Consider the following 20405-nt stretch of genomic DNA (forward strand, 5'->3'; position numbering starts at 1 on the left):
TTACTATGTTCCTCAGAATATTTTCTTCGCCGTGAGCCACTATCAGACTGTTAGCTCTACGCAACGGCCCGAGACTATTTGCTCGCTCCCACTCGACGCGGAGCAGTCAGTGAGCCTACAACAGCGCGGAGGTACGCCGTCCTCCGCCAAGTCACGCCACGAGGTGCGACCCTGCGGTCTACGGGGCGGTGTGAGGCTGTCCTCACAGCAACAACGAGCCAGCGTCATTGTTAGTCTGCACGGCTACAACGCACGCGACAGCTACCGACTTACTGACGGCCCACGCTGCGAGCTCGAACTGTGTCTTCTGCCTGTCCCTTGCCGGACTTGTCACAGAAATACATCGGACTTGGCCGTTACTCACGGAGACGCAACACTTCACGGATTTCATAACATCACCGCAGTCAGCCAGATGGTCTCAACCTGTACACAACTTGTAACTAGTGTTTAGTTCAAACAAACTGTGTGTCGAAGTACACGGCGATTAAAAAAAAGTTTACAAATTGATATGCCACATTAGAGATACAACATAGATCAGTAACCACACAGGAACCGGCAGTCGCAAACCCCACAGAGGGCGCTACTGTCACGAGAACGAAGTGTCTCTTCGCCGACGAGTCTGCGTTCTCTCTCGAGGGCGCGATGAGCTTCAGCAAGCTGCGTACGTGGGCGGGTGTGCACCCACATGTCACACGGACGCGTCACTCGTAACGCAAATTTGTCCTGAACGTGCGGCCGGGCTTGGTCGGGGGCTGTTTGATTGGGCCGTACACTCTCACGGACCGACTTGACGGTCGCTCGTGTCTCGCATACTTGCGACAGGTTCTGCCGGACACGCTGAGTGATGTTCCCGCGCCTATTCGTCGTCGCATCCGATTTCTGCACGACGGAGCCCCAGCACACGTCTGCACACAGCTGAGGGCACGTCTGCAGCCAGCCTTTCCGGGCCGCTGGATTGCTCGCGGTGGGCCAGTTGTACGGCTACCACGATCGCCTTCTCAGCCCCCAGTCGATATTTTCCTGTGGGAGGCATCTGGAGGTCCTCGTGTATGAAACAACTGTTACATGGCCAGAGCACCTAGTGTGCAGGATAGTTGCGGCAGCACGTCGTCCTCGAGATAAACCAGCTACCTTCCAGAGGGTACACCGTTCAATGCAGCGTCGATGTCACGCGTGTCTCGATGCCTCTGGACGAAACTTTGAGCATCTCCTCTAGTGGCATCCGTTTGTAGCGTGTGATGAAATAGTTGGAACGTCTTTTAGTAGCCCCAGATGGCCTTTGCGACCCGCTGTTCCTACGTGATTACGGATGTTGTATGCTCCATGGGCCGTGTCAGTTCGTACATGTTCTTTTGAATCACCCTGTATTCAATGGGTGTTCACACTCTCCCGGTGAATTCTGTCAGTGGGAGCTGCGTGCTGAGAGGTCAGCGGCCCTTCACCCGAGGTGCATCATCGCGTCGGAGTACGGCAGGTGGGCAACGTGAGACTGCAGCTGAGGATGGTTCTGTTGGTGGTGCTGGTGGTGGTGGTGGTGCGGCGGCTGCTGCTGGAGGTGGTGGTGGTGCTGTAGCTGGTGCTGGCGGTGGAACAGTGGGCAGTCGTCCTCGTCCAGGTCGCCGTCGCCGTCGCCGTCGGCGCTGCAGGAGGAGGAGGGCGAGGGCGGCAAGTGGGGGCGGCAGGCGGCCGGCGGCCAGCCAGCCGCGGCGGAGCACTGCAGCTCGGCGCCGCCCCCAGCCGGAGGCGGCAGCGCGGGGGCGGGCTGCGGCTGCGCCGGCGCCGGCGCCGCGGGGGCGGGCGCCGTCTGCTGCTGGAAGCTGAACGGCCACGTCTGCAACATACACACACACACCGTCACTCACCAGCCGATATACTGACTGCACGGTACCAGCGTTCATACATGGATACTATGCTACCGGTATACCAACCGTATCGTTATTTTCCCCCGACGGTCAGCTAGTTCTCTACGTTCCATAACCCATACTCACAGTAAATAATACGACGTGGAACATATCAAGAGAACAAACACACAACGTACACACACACACTATATACACACTGCTGGAAAAAATTAGTACACTTCTTTAAAGGTTTCCAGTTCATTCGAGATTGACTGTTGCAACAGTGCATATGAAGTACATGAAATTATCACATTTATGGATCAAGAGTCGAGGGGCATGAAAGGGAAGAAGTGGTTGGGAAGGGAGTGAGACAGGGTTGTAGCCTATCCCCGATGTTATTCAATCTGTATATTCAGCAAGCAGTAAAGGAAACGAAAGAAAAATTCGGAGTAGAAATTAAAATCCATGGAGACGAAATAAAACCTTTGAGGTTCGCCGATGACATTGTAATTCTGTCAGAAAAAATGGAAATGCCATGTGGCTAGGGCCTCCCGTCGGGTAGACCGTTCGCCTGGTGCAAGTCTTTCGAGTTGACACCACTTCGGCGACTTGCGTGTCGATGGGATTGAAATGATGATGAAAGACACACAACACCCAGTCATCACGAGACAGAGAAAATCCCTGGCTCCGCCGGGAATCGAACCCGGGACCCCGTGCGCGGGAAGAGACAGCAAAGGACTTGGAAGAGCAGTTGAACGGAATGGATAGTGTCTTGAAAGGAGGGTATAAGATGAACATCAACAAAAGCAAAACAAGGATAATCGAATGTAGTCGCGTTAACTCGGGTGATGCTGAGGGAATTAGATTAGGAAATGAGACAAAGTAGTAAAGGAGTTTTGCTATTTGGGGAGCAAAATAACTGATGTTGGTCGAAGTAGGGAGGATATAAAATGTAGACTGACAATGGTAAGGAAAGCGTTTCTAAAGAAGAGAAATTTGTAAACATCGAGTATAGATTTAAGTGTCAGGGAGTCGTTTCTGAAAGTATTTATATGGAGTGTAGCCATGTATGGAAGTGAAACATGGACGATAAATAGTTTGGACAAGAATAGAATAGAAGCTTTTGAAATGTGGTGCTACAGAAGAATGCTGAAGATTAGATGGGTAGATCACATAACTAATGAGGAGGTATTGAATACAATGAGGGAGGAGTTTGTGGCACTACTTGACTAGAAAAAGAAATCGGTTGGTGGGACATGTTCTGAGGCATCAAGGGATCACCAATTTAGTACTGTAGGGCAGCATGGAGGGTAAAAATGGTAGAGGGAGACCAAGAGATGAATACACTAAGCTTAAATCGGTTGGTAGAACATGTTCTGAGGCATCAAGGGATCACCAATTTAGTACTGGAGGGCAGCATGGAGGGTAAAAATGGTAGAGGGAGACCAAGAGATGAATACACTAAGCTGATTCAGAAGGATGTAGGCTGCAGTAGGTACTGGAAGATGAAGCAGCTTGCACAGGATAGAGTAGCATGGAGAGCTGCCTCAAACCAGTCTCAGGACTGAAGACCACAACAACAACAACAACAACAATATGGAACAATAGCACATGCGGTTCTGAGGTAGCAGGTATCGAATCATGCAGAAACACCCATATTAGGAATTCGTGTATCCCGCACGTGCGGCAGTGGAGCCACTGACCACTCAGTCGGTCCTACAGGTGGCGAATACTGTCCTGGGATAGGTTACGCCACGCCTAGTAGACCTGTCCACACAATACTGTAAGACTTTCAGTCGCACGAGTCATTTCTCGTTGCGTCGTATCCCACACGTGCTCGACTGGAGATGAGTTTGGAGTTTGCGCTGGCCAGGAAAGTGGCTGCGTTTCTGGTAGAGCACACCGAGTTTGATGAGCAGAGCGTCGGTGAGCGTTATTGTGTTGGAACCGCACATCAACTCCCCGTTGCAAGTACGGCAAAAAATGGGTCTAACATCATTCTGCACGTAACGAACGCTGGTTGGCGTCCCAGCAGCAACAGCAGAGGTGAACGAGAGTTGTAGGTTATCGCACCCCTGACGGTGAGGCCTGGGATGGGGGCCAGTGTGTATCGGACGAATGCACTCTGTGGGACACCGTTCAGCTGGTCTGTGTCGTATCCGTCACTTGCGTGCACGCAGAATCTCCTTGCATCACTGAAGCCATTCCATCTTCCACGTGATCCTCTGCCGGCACCAGTCGACAATGCTGTCACTCGAGTGGAAGATGGGCTAAAGGTGTGGGTGCCCGTTAGTGACGTTCACAGCAATTCACAAGCCCTCTTACGTGTGCAGTTGTAGCTGTACGGTCTGCCACTGCTGCCCTTACAAGACGACGGTCCTGCCGGGCGTATGTGCTGCGTGGTCGTCCAGAACCTCGTCTGGAGGTGTGACCACTGATACCAGCGTCATTGTGTAACTGGCGCAGCACGTCCAGCTTGTGTGACAATTCTCCGAAAGCACCATCCCGAGGCCATAATTTGATCCCTTTCAAACTCGCTGAATAGGAAGTAGGAAACATCGGTGTGTCTCCGTTCCGCGGTTAGCTGATTGCTTCACACGTTTTCGCCGCACTGGCCCTTCTGGCTCTGAGCATTCCGTATTAAAGGCCAGACACAGATGCCGGTCTGGTAGCCATGCCACTACGGTATCTGTTGGCGGACGACAGTGAAACCATCATCAGTACATGTACTACGCTGTCGGTGACATATGCCGTTATAGGATCAAAATCGACGTCGTCTTTCCAGGCGTAGTATTTTATTTTTCCAGGGGTGTATGTATTGCCTGACAAAAGACGTTAAGGACCCATACGAGATGGTCGGACGTCAGTGTAACTTCGTACAAATACGCACCATCGGCGGGTAAGCAAATGATTATAGAGTTGCAATTGTCTGTGACAGATAGAACGGGCACCAGCGTACAATAGTGTTTTCGCGTTTAGTGTTTTCACCACACCCGATGGCGTATACGAGGGTCGTGAACTACGTCCGGTGTCGAGTGAAGACTGTGAGGGACACGGAGATGCCGCGTATTCGTGTGAGACAGTGCTCGCGGCATCTGACGCAGTACGGAAAGGGCCTCATTGTGGGTCTCCGTTTGGCCGGCAGGTGTGTCTGTGCAGCATCCAGATTTGTGGGACATTCGGATGCAACAGTGGCTCCGTGTTAAACTGCAGAGCACGTGACAGCAGGCACACTCGCCGTCAAGGTCTGCGTAGACCACAAGAAGTGCTGTACCGCTCACCAACCCCTCCCCAGCCGCGCCTGCCGCCCTACGGCAAGTGATGGACCCTCCACAGTACTGTCATCCAGCACCGTCGGTCGAAGAGTGACTGGGAAATTACCGTCCCGTGCGAAGGCTGCCGTCAACATCGCAGCACAGGTCGCCGCGTCTGTCGTGGTGCGGTGATCGGGAAGTACGGACTGCTGGCGAATGGTGTCCCATCGTAATCAGCGACGAACCGCAGGTCTGCACTGCCCCGGATGACCCAGGAAGAGACAACTTTCTTACAATATTTTGGAGAGGTACGGCGTTGTTAGTGATAGCATGGAGAGTCATACGGTATTACTTCAGGTCACGGTCGGTAACTCTGAAGGCACGACGGTACTTGACGGACATCCTGGGTCCTCGTGTGTAACCCGTCGTACGTGCTGTACTGTGGTGCTGCTTTTTTTCAACAGCAATTTCTTAGTCCACAGCTGGCATTTGTCTCTGTGAACTGTCTACGTGACGTTGAGGTACTGCAGTGGCCAACAAGTTACCGAGATGTGTCACCAATGGAGCCTGTGTGGGAACAGCTCGGAAGTCAACTGGCTCAAATGGCTCTGAGCACTATGGGACTTAACATCTGAGGTCATGAGTCCCCTAGGACTTAGAACTACTTAAACCTAAGGACATGACACACATCCATGCCCGAGGCAGGATTCGAACGTGCGACCGTAGCGGTCGCGCGGTTCCAGACTGAAGCGCCTAGAACCGCCCGGCCACCAGCGGCAGTCGGCTCCCGAGTGGCCGCGGCCCAGGGCCCAGGTGTGGGTGTCACGACGGCGGGGGGCCGCCGCGCCTCAGGAGAGCCTGTGACGCCCACCCCAGCCGAATCGAGGCACGCATTCAGGCCAGAGGGAATGCAACGCCATATCGATGGCGGACTCGTACCGCCAAGTTCTGGGTCAATCTGACTGCAATTTTTCTTCACTGAAACATAATAACGTAGCCTCGGAAGCCGTGAAAGCTCATTTTGTTCCCTCCTCCCTTCTGGATGCTTTGCTTTTGTTGTCAGGCTGTGTATTTCGTAATGAATATTAATTCATTACTTGAAATTTCCTGCCCTTTTATAATCCAACCGCCACAATTTCAACAATGTGGAGAACAATAACTTTCCCAGAAAGTAAAACATTTTTTTTAGGTTGAAAATCCAACTCTTGCTAATTAATTAATGTCATTAACGGAAGTTTGAGAAACAACAAATATGATTAACTTTTGATGTTAACATTTAAAATAAATCTGGAAACCACTGAAGCTGACAAATTGTAGTGACTTTTACTTCTTATTGAAGTACTTTAATTAGTTTCCTGTGATTTTCATTTTTTTGTGTATCGGTTTCTTGGCCGTCGTATTCCTACGTCCCTTAAAAGAGATTAACGTATGAATGAATCAACATTGGAAGTGAATTTAAAGTATTTACAAAGTCTGTATATCGAAATTCGTAACAGTAAGGATTACAATAAGGTTAGTTTAGTTCATCTTCGTTCTGTGTGTGAGTGTGAAATCTTATGGGACTTAACTCCTAAGATCATCAGCCCCTAAGCTTACACGCTACTTAACCTAAATTATCCTAAGGACAAACACACACACCCACTTTTGGTAAACATTTTTGGAAACAGTGATCAATAGAGTTTTATATTTTAGCTAAAGTTCAGTCTCGATCCCAACACTTATGTCTCAATAACATAGGTGACCGGTTTCGGTTATACACTCCTGGAAATTGAAATAAGAACACCGTGAATTCATTGTCCCAGGAAGGGGAAACTTTATTGACACATTCCTGGGGTCAGATACATCACATGATCACACTGACAGAACCACAGGCACATAGACACTGGCAACAGAGCATGCACAATGTCGGCACTAGTACAGTGTATATCCACCTTTCACAGCAATGCACGCTGCTATTCTCCCATGGAGACGATCGTAGAGATGCTGGATGTAGTCCTGTGGAACGGCTTGCCATGCCATTTCCACCTGGCGCCTCAGTTGGACCAGCGTTCGTGCTGGACGTGCAGACCGCGTGAGACGACGCTTCATCCAGTCCCAAACATGCTCAATGGGGGACAGATCCGGAGATCTTGCTGGCCAGGGTAGTTGACTTACACCTTCTAGAGCACGTTGGGTGGCACGGGATACATGCGGACGTGCATTGTCCTGTTGGAACAGCAAGTTCCCTTGCCGGTCTAGGAATGGTAGAACGATGGGTTCGATGACGGTTTGGATGTACCGTGCACTATTCAGTGTCCCCTCGACGATCACCACTGGTGTACGGCCAGTGTAGGAGATCGCTCCCCACACCATGATGCCGGGTGTTGGCCCTGTGTGCCTCGGTCGTATGCAGTCCTGATTGTGGCGCTCACCTGTACGGCGCCAAACACGCGTGCGACCATCATTGGCACCAAGGCAGAAGCGACTCTCATCGCTGTAGACGATACGTCTCCATTCGTCCCTCCATTCACGCCTGTCGCGACACCACTGGAGGCGGGCTGCACGATGTTGGGGCGTGAGCGGAAGACGGCCTAACGGTGTGCGGGACCGTAGCCCAGCTTCATGGAGACGGTTGCGAATGGTCCTCGCCGATACCCCAGGAGCAACAGTGTCCCTAATTTGCTGGGAAGTGGCGGTGCGGTCCCCTACGGCACTGCGTAGGATCCTACGGTCTTGGCGTGCATCCGTGCGTCGCTGCGGTCCGGTCCCAGGTCGACGGGCACGTGCACCTTCCGCCGACCACTGGCGACAACATCGATGTACTGTGGAGACCTCACGCCCCACGTGTTGAGCAATTCGGCGGTACGTCCACCCGGCCTCCCGCATGCCCACTATACGCCCTCGCTCAAAGTCCGTCAACTGCACATACGGTTCACGTCCACGCTGTCGCGGCATGCTACCAGTGTTAAAGACTGCGATGGAGCTCCGTACGCCACGGCAAACTGGCTGACACTGACGGCGGCGGTGCACAAATGCTGCGCAGCTAGCGCCATTCGACGGCCAACACCGCGGTTCCTGGTGTGTCCGCTGTGCCGTGCGTGTGATCATTGCTTGTACAGCCCTCTCGCAGTGTCCGGAGCAAGTATGGTGGGTCTGACACACCGGTGTCAATGTGTTCTTTTTTCCATTTCCAGGAGTGTATTTATATAACCATCTTCAGACCCATGGCTTCCTTGGAGGATGGTAGGCGGAGCTCTTCTCAGCTGCTATGGAGTCAACTGATCAGTACACTTCACAGCAGCTGAAGAGAGCTCCGCCTACCATTCTCCAAGGAAGCCATGGGTCTGAAGATGGTTATATAAATATAACCGAAACCGGTCACCTATGTTATTGAGACATAAGTGTTGTGATCAAGACTGAACTTTAGTTAAAATATAACACACACCCATGCACGAGGGAGGACTCGAACCTCCGCCGGGACCAGCCGCTCAGTCCATGACTGCAGAGCCCCAAACCGCTCGGCTAATCCCGCGCGGCCATCTTCGTTCTATCGCGTACCTATGTGATCGATTCGATTTTCATTTTGTTTATCATTATCTTAAACGCTTCTAAAGATCTGACTAAGAGATATGACTTAAGTAAACATTTTGGGAATCCTCGTATATGCCAGTTTACTCGTGCGCCAGTTACAGCTGACGTCATCATTACACGTGTTACGTCAACTTACATTTAATTGTAACCAATTGCTTGCAGTAATGAATAGTCCGCTTTAAGAGTAGCGTTATTTCATTCCACGATTATGATTTCGCCAAGTCTTTATTAACCTTCCCACCACAAGGTGATGTCGGACAGAGATGGGTGAATTCGTGTTACAAAACCGGGTTGACTCCGGCTGAGTAGATTTCATGTCAGCCCGAGTTACACCGTTACTTACAACTCGAGTTGTGTTCGCGCGGCGCCACTCCCCCGGCAACGGTTCAGCTGCGACGCTGGAGTTTCCCTCCGTCACGCCGACCAAATCCGAGTTGGATCCATGCCTACAGAACGGGATGTCACTCACTGTGTTCTTTAAAAGTGTGTTATCGTATTACGATTTGTTTGGTAGAAATTCGTTAAACGTTTCATGAGTGAGGTTAAAATCGTTTGATCGCCGTCCAAATCTTACAGGAAATTCAAGGTGGCTCATGAGTGTATTCAGATACCAGTCTGTACTGTGGCATTCGTTAACCTTAGCAATTCAAACGCATTTTCCGCAGATCCCATTACCAGAGGATGATCCGTTAATTTTTGTTGACTTATATTAGCAACATACTTTTTAAAGAGTCATTGATATGAAAGTAAAATGCTCAAACTGAAAATACTGAATAGTAGCTTAGCGCCCACTGCTTCGCTCGTGTAGACTGTATGACCCGCACAGAGTTTTGTTTCTTTAATCGAATATTTAGGTTATTCACATATTGCTACACCTTCTAAACTTTTCACAGTAAACAAGGTCATAGACACATGGGATTTGCCGAATGTACTCCTGACCAAAAAGCTAGAGTAGCTAGAGTCCAAGGTTTTTGTTAATCATGACGTTTATTTTCTTGTGGTGATATATCCTTAGAAACATCATCACGTAACACATGTTTCCTTACATCTAACAGAGAAGTGAAATACCAGCTTTCACAAACTTATCTTTAAAAAATTTTAATATAACGAAATATTTTCTAGAAATTTTCATCCCTTACTTTACCCCCTTAGTGGTTGAACTGACAAAAAACCAATTTCTAGGTGAGAAACCATGTACCAACTTCGGTAGTTCTAGTTTCAAAATTGTCTAAATAGCATTATGTTTACGAAAAGCCTTTCATTCCCTAGGAGAGTACTTTCGAACGATGCCTACGGTATAAGATCCACACCATCTACAAATTTCAAGTTATTATTCTTAGAGGTTTGGGCTGGCTGATTGTGAGTCAGTGAACAAATCTGGCCCTATTCCATCCCCTTAGCGGTTGAGTATTCAAAAACAGTGAAACGGTACTTTTTTAATATCTAACAGAGAAGCCAAGTACAAGTCTTCATACACTTACCATCAAAAGTGATTGCACAATTAAATATTTCCATAAAAAAACTTGCATCCCCTGTTTCAACCCCACAGAAGTAGTGAAACTCAAATGCTCATAGATTTAGCTTTAAAAATGCTTTGGTAATGAAATATTTCAAAATCCTCCCCCTTAGCTGTTGAATCTGCACAAACACTGAAACAAATATTTTTTATATCTAGCCGAGAAGTCAAATACCAGTTTTCATAGATCAATCAATAAAAATACTTTAACAGTCCTTTAATCATAATTTATTTTCAAAAAAACTTTCACCCGCTGTTTTGCCCACACAGCTGCTAAATTTCAAAAAACGCCGAAACATATATTTCTTTATTTATAACAGAGAAACTAAACACCGATTTTCGTCGGTCTAGCTTCTGAATTTCCTTAATAGCAACATGTTTTCAAAAGACCTCTCTTCGAATATGTAGCCCACTTACAGGTCTAATTTGGAATGAACCCTTCTTAAACGACGCCTACAGTACAAGATCAAGACCATCTACAAACTTCAAGTTTTTATCCTTAGTGGTTTGGGCTCGGCGATGGTGACTTGTGAGTGAGTGAGTGGGTCAGTAGAGACATTTCCTTTTATAAATAGAGATTACATTCGTTGTGGAAAGGGACATCACTATTAAGAGTTAAATTTTTCGTTTAAAGCGCAGTTGCCGTTCGTGCTTGTGGCGGCGCATTTGGCTACAAAATCGCCGATTATGAACTGCTCTCAAGGAAAAAACTGGATAATATGTTAGAAGATTTATAATAATATTGAGTGTATACCTTGCAAGAAATAAACTGCAATGGATGGAACGTATTGCTTTGACATCAGATATTTGGATGTCAGGCAATAAAAAACGTGTACTCAGTTTGATCGCCGATTTCATATCAGAAACAAATTTGTAATCAAAGGGTATGCAAACTGCGCAGACGCTACCGAGAGAAATGAACGCTAGAAGAATATTTCTACCAATTTGATTTAGTTAGCGTATGTTAAGAGAAGTTGCAACCGCAGCAGACGTGAACGTGGCAAACGACGGTTTAAATTCACTTTATGAAACGGGCTAACTTGGGTTGGATTCTTATAACTCGAGCTGAACGCGCTGAGTTAGACCTTGTTTTGCGCTGTTTCTGAGCTCTCCGCCGCTTTCGCACCTACCGAACCTGAATTTATCCGGGTCACATGTCTACACCTTCATTAACGTGCGCGAACTGAACGTTATCACATATCTATCTTCAAAATTTCAAGCCTAAAGACCAAAAATTGCGGCCTATGCAGTAATCGTCACGCTCGTGACTAATACATATACATAATAATCGATTGGAAAACCGTGAATTTCGGGTTGTTTAACTGCATTGAACAGTAATCTGCTCAGATGCGAAAGAGAGATGTCATTGAAAGTTATCTCAGTTGTTTTTTCGTCCCAACTCGGTTAACACGGTTTGAACTCGGTTTTCTCAAATTTTCAACACGGTTAACTCGGTTTGGCGTAAACCCAAGTTTACCTATCACTGTCAGATTCGACACGTCGTGTTTCATTTCGCCTGCACATGAAACGGTGCTAGTGTCGCGATGGTTGCGACCTTCAAGTATCCTGTCAGCTATTACTCCTCAAGACATCGGCGTGGAAAGTTCTGTAGTTGACCTTCAGTTTTTCCGTAATTTAAGGTACTAGTAGGGTGCGCTCTGCCCCGGTGTCGGTTACCACACCCTCGTGTGGTCCACATCGTCATTTTTCATCGGAAGACGAAACTGCTACAGCAGCAGGCTGAAGAGTCACATGACGAATGCGAAAATATCAGCGACCCGTGTAGTACAACGAATGGTGTAATCTTCCAAAATGATGATGATTTGGAAGACAGCTCTTCACTCTCTAATCACGTTATGTTAGATTTTTCTACATATAAAACATTTTCCATGAGTGACATGAGGCATTATAGAACTTGGGCAAGCATTCGAAACTATTTGGTCAGATAAGCCTGTTGTATATTTTCGCGTGTTTCACGAAAAAACATAATAACCCACCATCTACATCTACATCTACATCCATACTCCGCAAGCCACCTGACGGTGTGTGGTGGAGGGTACATTGAGTACCTCTATCGGTTCTCCGTTCTATTCCAGTCTCGTATTGTTCGTGGAAAGAAGGATTGTCGGTATGCTTCTGTGTGGGCTCTAATCTCTCTGATTTTATCCCCATGGTCTCTTCGCGAGATATACGTAGGAAGAAGCAATATACTGCTTGACTCTTCGGTCAAGGTATGTTCTCGAAACTTCAACAAAAGCTCGTACCGAGCTACTGAGCGTCTCTCCTGCAGAGTCTTCCAATGGAGTTTATCTATCATACCCGTAACGCTTTCGCGATTACTAAATGATCCTGTAACGAAGCGCGCTGCTCTCCGTTGGATCTTCTCTATCTCTTCTATCAGCCCTATCTGGTACGGATCCCACACTGCTGAGCAGTATTCAAGCAGTGGGCGAACAAGCGTACTGTAACCTACTTTGTTTTCGGGTGGATTTCCTTAGGATTCTTCCAATGAATCTCAGTCTGGCATCTGCTTTACCGATGATCAACTTTATATGATCATTCCATTTTAAATCACTCCTAATGCGTACTCCCAGATAATTTATGGATTAACTGCTTCCAGTTGCTGACCTGCTATTTTGTAGCTAAATGATAACGGATATATCTTTCTAAGTATTCGCAGCACATTACACTTGTCTACATTGAGATACAATTGCCATTCCCTGCACCATGCGTCAATTCGCTGCAGATCCTCCTGCATTTCAGTACAATTTTCCATTGTTACAACCTCTCGATATATCACAGCATCACCCGCAAAAAGCCTCAGTGAACTTCCGATGTCATCCACCAGGTCATTTATGTATATTGTGAATAGCAACGGTCCTATGACACTCCCCTGCGGCACACCTGAAATCACTCTTACTTCGGAAGACTTCTCTCCATTGAGAATGACATGCTGCGTTCTGTTATCTAAGAACTCTTCAATTCAATCACACAATTGGTCTGATAGTCCATATGTTTTTACTTTGTTCATTAAACGACTGTGGGGAACTTATCGAACGCCTTGCGGAAGTCAAGGAACACGGCATCTACCTGTGAACCCGTGTCTATGGCCCTCTGAGTCTCGTGTACGAATAGCGCGAGCTGGGTTTCACACGACCGTCTTTTTCGAAACCCATGCTGATTCCTACAGAGTAGATTTCTAGTCTCCAGAAAAGTCATTATACTCGAACATAATACGTGTTCCAAAATTCTACAACTGATCGACGTTAGAGAAATAGGTCTATAGTTCTGCACATCTGTTCGACGTCCCTTCTTGAAAACGGGGATGACCTGTGCCCTTTTCCAATCCTTTGGAACGCTACGCTCTTCTAGAGACCTACGGTACATCCCTGCAAGAAGGGGGGCAAGTTCCTTCGCGTACTCTGTGTAAAATCGAACTGGTATCCATCAGGTCCAGCGGCCTTTCCTCTTTTGAGCTATTTTGTTTTTCTATCCCCCTGTCATCTATTTCGATATCTACCATTTTGTCATCTGTGCTACAATCTAGAGAAGGAACTACAGTGCAGTCTTCAGCTGTGAAACAGCTTTGGAAAAAGAAATTTAGTATTTCGGCCTTTAGTCTGTCATCCTCTGTGACCAAAATGGTACTGAAACAGAGTGTCTGGACATTTTGTTTTGATCCACCTACCGCTTTGACATAAGACCAAAATTTCTTACGATTTTCTGCCAAGTCAGTACATAGAACTTTACTTTAGAATTCATTGAACGTCTCTCGCATAGCCCTCCTCACACTACATTTCGCTTCGCGTAATTTTTGTTTGTCTGCAAGGCTTTGGCTATGTTTATGTTTGCTGTGAAGTTCCCTTTGCTTCCGCAGCAGTTTTCTAACTCGGGTGTTGTACCACGGTGGCTCTTTTCCATCTCTTATGATCTTGCTTAGCACATACTCATCTAACGCATATTGTACGATGGTTTTGAACTTTCTCCATTGATCCTCAACACTATCTGTACTTGAGACAAAGCTTTCGTGTTGAGCCGTCAGGTACTCTGTAATCTGCTTTTTGTCACTTTTGCTACACAGAGCCCGCATCTCGTGGTCGTGCGGTAGCGTTCTCGCTTCCCACGCCCGGGTTCCCGGGTTCGATTCCCGGCGGGGTCAGGGATTTTCTCTGCCTCGTGATGGCTGGGTGTTGTGTGTTGTCGTTAGTTAGGTTTAAGTAGTTCTAAGTTCTAGGGGACTTATGACCACAGCAGTTGAGTCCCATAGTGCTCAGAGCCATTTGAACCATTTTTTTGCTAAACAGAAAAATCTTCCTACCTTTTTTAATATTTCTATTTACAGCTGAAATCTCTCTGATTTTATCCTCATGGTCTCTACGCGAGATATACGTAGGAGGGAGCAATATACTGCTTGACTCTTCGGTCAAGGTATGCTCTCGAAACTTCAACAAAAGCCCGTACCGAGCTACTGAGCGTCTCTCCTGCAGAGTCTTCCACTGGGGTTTATCTATCATATCCGTAACGCTTTCGCGATTACTGAATGATCCTGTAACGAAGCGCGCTGCTCTCCGTTGGATCTTCTCTATCTCTTCTATCAGCCCTATCTGGTACGGATCCCACACTGCTGAGCAGTATTGAAGCAGTGGTCGAACAAGCGTACTGTAACCTACTTCCTTTCTTTTCGGATTGCATTTCCTTAGGATTCTTCCAATGAATCTCAGTCTGGCATCTGCTTTACCAACGATCAACTTTATATGATCATTCCATTTTAAATCACTCCTAATGCGTACTCCCAGATAATTTATGGAGTTCTTCCAGTTGCTGATCTGCTATTTTGTAGCGACATCAGCAGATAAAGGTAGGCCTTGTCAAGCAGAGTTAAATATTTTCAATATTTGTGACTTATGGAATCATTGATTACTGGTGCAATACGCCAAACGAAGAAACTGACCGTAAAACAGAGAAGTACAAGCCAACACAATGTTACATCGGTAGAACTGATTCAACACAGATTAAAGCTACTATATGCCTGTTGCTCAAATCGGGATTCGTTAAAAGTTTTAGACTGGCCGTAACGCATATGTTTTCACACATTTATAGTTCACCTTTATTTCAACGCATGATGACACAAAACACATTTGAATTTCTACTGGGTGCAGTACGTTTTGATACAAAAATTACAATGGATCTTAGAAAAGAAAGCGATAAATTTTCTGTCTTCTGCGAATTTTGGAATTTGTTCACTCAGTATTTTTCGGGATACTAGACGCCTTCAGAATACGTCACTGCTGATGAAACTTTTGGAGCTTTAGGGGTAGATGTCCTTTACATAGGTCCATACCTCAAAGACAAGATACATATGGTATCAAAATCATTGCTATGTGTGATACGAGAACGTTTTATTTTTGTGATTGGACTCCTGAAGTTGGCAGAGAGGATAGACCCGAAAATACCTTACTGCTGCCAACATACTATGTACTAAATCCTACTGAGCCACTGAAAGAAACCAACAGAAAAGTGACGACCGACAGCTGGTTCTCCTATTGCGAATTAGTTAAGGAATTAAATAAAAGAAAAACCTCTGTAGTCGGTACTTTCCGGAAGAACAAAAGAATAACTTTCTCCAGCCATGGAAATCCCAAAGGTCGTAATGGGAATTCTTAAAAATTTCTGTATGATGATCTGAAGATGATTGTTTCTTTCTGTCCGAAGAAAATAAAACCGTAGTCCTCATATCATCTATGTATTCCACTCGCGAAATTGACCACTTTAGCCACTTCCGTAGTTAAATTCTATAATTTGACTAAATGGGGCGTAGGAGATTTTGATAAGTTATGTCAGGCAAAATCTCGCCAAATAATGACAAATCGCTGGTCTATGCGATACTTCTATGGCATTTTAAATGCAATGGCAGTAAATTCCTATGTAATCCACAAGCTAAATATCCCACAAGGAAATAAAAACAGCACTTGTAGAACCGAGTTTTTGAAGAAATTTTCTGTTACACCCCGCATGAAGAACAGGATGATGGATCCCCACTTTATTAAAATATTGAGAGAAGAAATATGCAACATCCTATGAACAGAAATGTCCGAAGACGCATCATTACTTATTCCTTCAACATCGGCAAGGCCAGGAAAATATTCCTTTCGCGGTTGGAAAAAGAATCGAAGAGGGAATCACCTATGCAACAAATGCGAAAGTGTTTGTGGCGAACACAAGGAAGTGATTTGTCCGTTGTGCATTATGTTCAAATAAACACAAATAAAAACATTCTTTCTTAAAAAATAAAAAGTTTGTTCCGAATAAATAAAATTGTAATTCTGTAAATAATACAAATAGTTTGCTCCTAATCAAACAAAACTTTGCACGTTTTGTATTTATACATACATTCTTTAACGTGTATTTATGTATGTAAACTGAATGAACCTGATTTATATCGGGGAAAACAGTTTTTTAGCATGTGTCGTCTACGAGACGGTCTTGTCGCATGTGCCCGATAGTCCACGTTATGTCAGGAAGATTAAGACAGTGTATTCAGCGCTCACTTTTATAATTAATTGTAAACGTTTCCACATCGTTTTGGTCAAATTATTTCGGGATCGATTCTTCCTTGCAAATTAGGGACGAGGGTTGCTCAGAAAGTAATGCTCCGTGTTTCTTTTTTCCTCAGCCGAAAACAATGCTACGAATGCGAAACGTTACGTACGTTTTATTTGAAGTCTACTGAGTGAGCACGCCAACTTTCCGTCACTTTCGACAGTTAGCGTAGCTGCAGGACAGTTTCAAAATGGCGTCTGTAGGTGATGTACGTTACAAGCAACGTGCTGTCTGAATTTCTCACTGCAGAGAGAGAAACTGTGGGGAATATTCACAAACGCTTGTGCAAAGTCTGTGGAGCATCTGCTGTCGACAGAGGTACAGTTGGTCATTGGGCACGGGGTAGTGACGTCATCAGAAGGCGTTTCGGCGGAGCTCCACGATTTGTAGCGATCGGGAAGACCATCCACGGCTGTCACACCTGACATGCTCCAGCGAGCTGACGTTATCATTCACGAAGCCAGATGCATTATGACTCGGCAGTTGGTGCTGCGTCTGTCGATCAGCAAAGGAAGTGTGGATGCGATTATCCGCACTCTCGGATATTCAAAAGTGTGTGCAAGATGGGTCCCGCGGTGTCTAACGGTGGATCACAAATGGCACAGAAGAAACATTTGTCTCCATTTGTTGCGACGTTTTGAAGCTGAGGGGGGGAGGCCTTCTTGTCCCGGACTGTGGCAGGTGACGAAACCTGGGTTCACCATGTTGAGCCCGAAACAGAACAACAGTCGATGAAACGGCGCCGTTCCCACTCCCCACAGAAGAAAAAAATTCGAAGCAACTGCTTCCGAGGGTAAGGTCACGATCACTGGGTTCTGGAACTGCGAAGGTGTGGTTCTCATTGATGTGATGCCAAGAGGCGGTACCGTTAATTCAGAAGCATGTGTCAGTCCACTGACAAAACTCAAAACGCGCTTCCGGCGACTTGGGCGCTACAGCAACCCAGGAGATGTTTTGCTGCAATAAGATAGAGCTCGGCCCCACACGAGTCTGAGGACTGCTGAACACGTCGCAAAACAGGGCGGGACGGTGTCACCCCGTCCACCGTACGGCCCTCACCCAGCCGCCTCGGACTTCCACATTTTGAGGACGATGAGGAGGTGATTCACATAGTGAAGCACTGGCTCCGTCACCGTTTGTTTCACGCTGGAGGAAGGCCATAGAATGGGATGTAAATTACGTGGTAAAATAGGATGTGTAGATAAAACACCATATTGTTTTACGAGTGTAATTATCATTATGTTCAATAAAGAATAGTTGAAGAAGAATGCAGTGGATTACTTTTTGGGCAGCCCTCGTACATTTAATGACGGTCAGTTGTAGGGTATAGAGACCGAGGAGGAGTGTTACAAGAACACCCTGTCCGTTCTTCTGGTCTGTGTTCCCACATACTTGTTCACTCGCCGATTCAGACGAGAGCCTCATTCCTGATCTTTTCAAAGAACTTAGATTTCAATGTCCATTTCTAAAGTGGCAACTCAAACTCTTCGATTGTTTTTTTTTTTTTTCTTTTACGAAATCTAGCTTGGACTGTGGTAAAAGCGGGAAAGATGTTCTATAAGTGCACATTCGGTGGTCTGAGGAGACCAGGCCTGTAAATTTACCAGATTTTCCTGGAACGGTACCGCATTGCCCTCGGTTGGCAGAAAGGATGTCTCCGCAGTATGAAATTTTCACTCCGCAGCGGAGTTTGCGCTGATATGAAACTTCCTGGCAGATTAAAACTGTATGTCGGACCGAGACTCAAACCCGCGCACGGGCAGCGGAGTCGGTAGAGTACTTGCCTGCGCAAGGCAAAAGTCCCGAGTTCAGTCTCGGTCCGGCACAGAGTGTTTTAATCTGCCTCGCACAAGGACCTTTTGCCAACTACTACAATACTGTGGCAATCAGCGTGTTGTTTAAAGCGTTTTCGCAAATACCTGTGTTCGTGTTGTCATAGACAGAAACTGCTCTCATCGACCAAAACTAATGCTCCGTACCCTCACCAGTAAAATCGGACTCTGACCTCCGTACTGCTTCAAAACAGTTTTTGCGTCGGAACAACAAAGTGCCGACTGCTGTAACACAGTCAGATGTGCGACGATTGCGCTCGATCGCTCCATCGATGACTTCAGAGAGTACCTTAACTGCTACGTAGAGTTCAATCCATCAAACACTCAACATTCACCCAGTCACTACGGTGCTCTTTCGTACTGCGCTTAAAATACACCGATGAGTCAAAACATCATGACTGCCTGTCCAATGGCGTGTTGGTCCATTTCTGGAAAGCGATACTGCAGAGATTCTGCATGGCGTGGATTCGGCAAGACCTCGGTAGCTTTCCGGAAGTATGTCTACGATCAGGTCACGCAGTTCCCGTAAATTGCGGGCCGCCTGTTTGTGGGCACAGAGCTGGCGCCACTTGTGTTCCTTTGAGTTCAGGTAAGGTGAATTTGGTAGCCAAAACATTCTCAGTTCTTAGAACCGTTGTAGCAGTGTTCTGCACTTGTGACACGGATACTCATTCAGCTGGAAGACGCCATCAGCATCGTGGAAGACGTCACGGACAAAGGGATGAAGGTAGTTCTCAATCATGTTCAGGTCGTCGACAGCCGTCGCGGCGCCTTCGGTCACCACCATCCGTGAAGACAAATGCCTGGTCACTATGCTGCCGATATGGTTGCACTATCAGTCAGAGGATGGCATTCACGGATCGTACAACCATTACAGCACCTTCCATGACCACCAGAGGCATACGTTGGCCCCACATAATGCCACCACAAAACAGCAGGGAACCTCCTCCTTGCTGCACTCACGGGAAAGTGTGTCTAAGGCATTCAGCCTGACCGGGTTGCCTCCAAACACGCCTCCGACGATTCTATGGTTGAAGGCATATGGACACTCATTAATGAAGAGAATATGATGCCTATTCTGAGTGGTCCATTGGCATGGTGTTGGGCCCATCTGTACCGTGCTGCATGGTGTTGTGCTTGCAAAGATGGACGTTGTCATGGACATCAGGAGTGAAGTTGGGCATCATGCAGCCTGTTGTGCACAGTTCGAGTCATAACATGACGTTCTGTGGATGTACAAAAAACATTATTCAACATGGTGGCATTGCTATCAGTGTTCCTCCAAGCCATAATACGTAGGTAGTGGTCATCCACTGCAGTAGTAGCCCTTGGGTGGCCTGAGCGATGCATATCATTGACAGTTCCTGTCTCTCTGTATCTCCTCGATGTCCAATCTCTTTGGTTCCCTCTAAGATGCCTGCACACTTCCCTTGTTTAGAGCCCTTCCTGGCACAAAGTAACAATGTGGATATGATCAAACTGTGGTATTGACCGTCTAGGCACGGTTGAACTACAGACAACACAAGTCATGTACGTCCTTCCTGGAGGAAGGTACGGTTTTGCAGCACCTGTTCGCCTGGACGACGGCGCATCCGGATACGATTGTCGACCAGGTGTGACAGGAAACGTGGTTCACACGTGGAGGCGACGCGTTTCTGTTGGTCCTCGGTCGAATTCCGAGCATGCTGTGCCGTCTGCTATCGTCAGCGGCCGTGTAGTTGTGTCAAAATGGGAACGCGAACACCCGCAGGTCGTCTTCTACGTTTGAGGGTGAAAAGCGTCAAAGCTTTTC

General features: G+C 46.8%; 1 protein-coding gene across 1 annotated transcript in view; it reads right to left on the reverse strand.

The window, feature by feature from the left end:
- Positions 1-856: 856 nt before the first annotated feature.
- The window catches only part of LOC126176666 (uncharacterized), an 85349-nt gene continuing 65800 nt past the window's right edge, over positions 857-20405 (reverse strand). The window contains exons 3-4 of the mRNA XM_049923825.1: positions 1569-1831; positions 857-1058 (exon numbers count right to left, since the gene is read on the reverse strand). Of these exons, the coding sequence (XP_049779782.1) occupies positions 857-1058; positions 1569-1831 (465 nt within the window). The remainder of the gene's footprint in view (positions 1059-1568; positions 1832-20405) is intronic.

This window comes from Schistocerca cancellata, chromosome 3 (assembly GCF_023864275.1).
Source record: "Schistocerca cancellata isolate TAMUIC-IGC-003103 chromosome 3, iqSchCanc2.1, whole genome shotgun sequence".
In the NCBI taxonomy this organism is placed as follows: domain Eukaryota; kingdom Metazoa; phylum Arthropoda; class Insecta; order Orthoptera; family Acrididae; genus Schistocerca; species Schistocerca cancellata.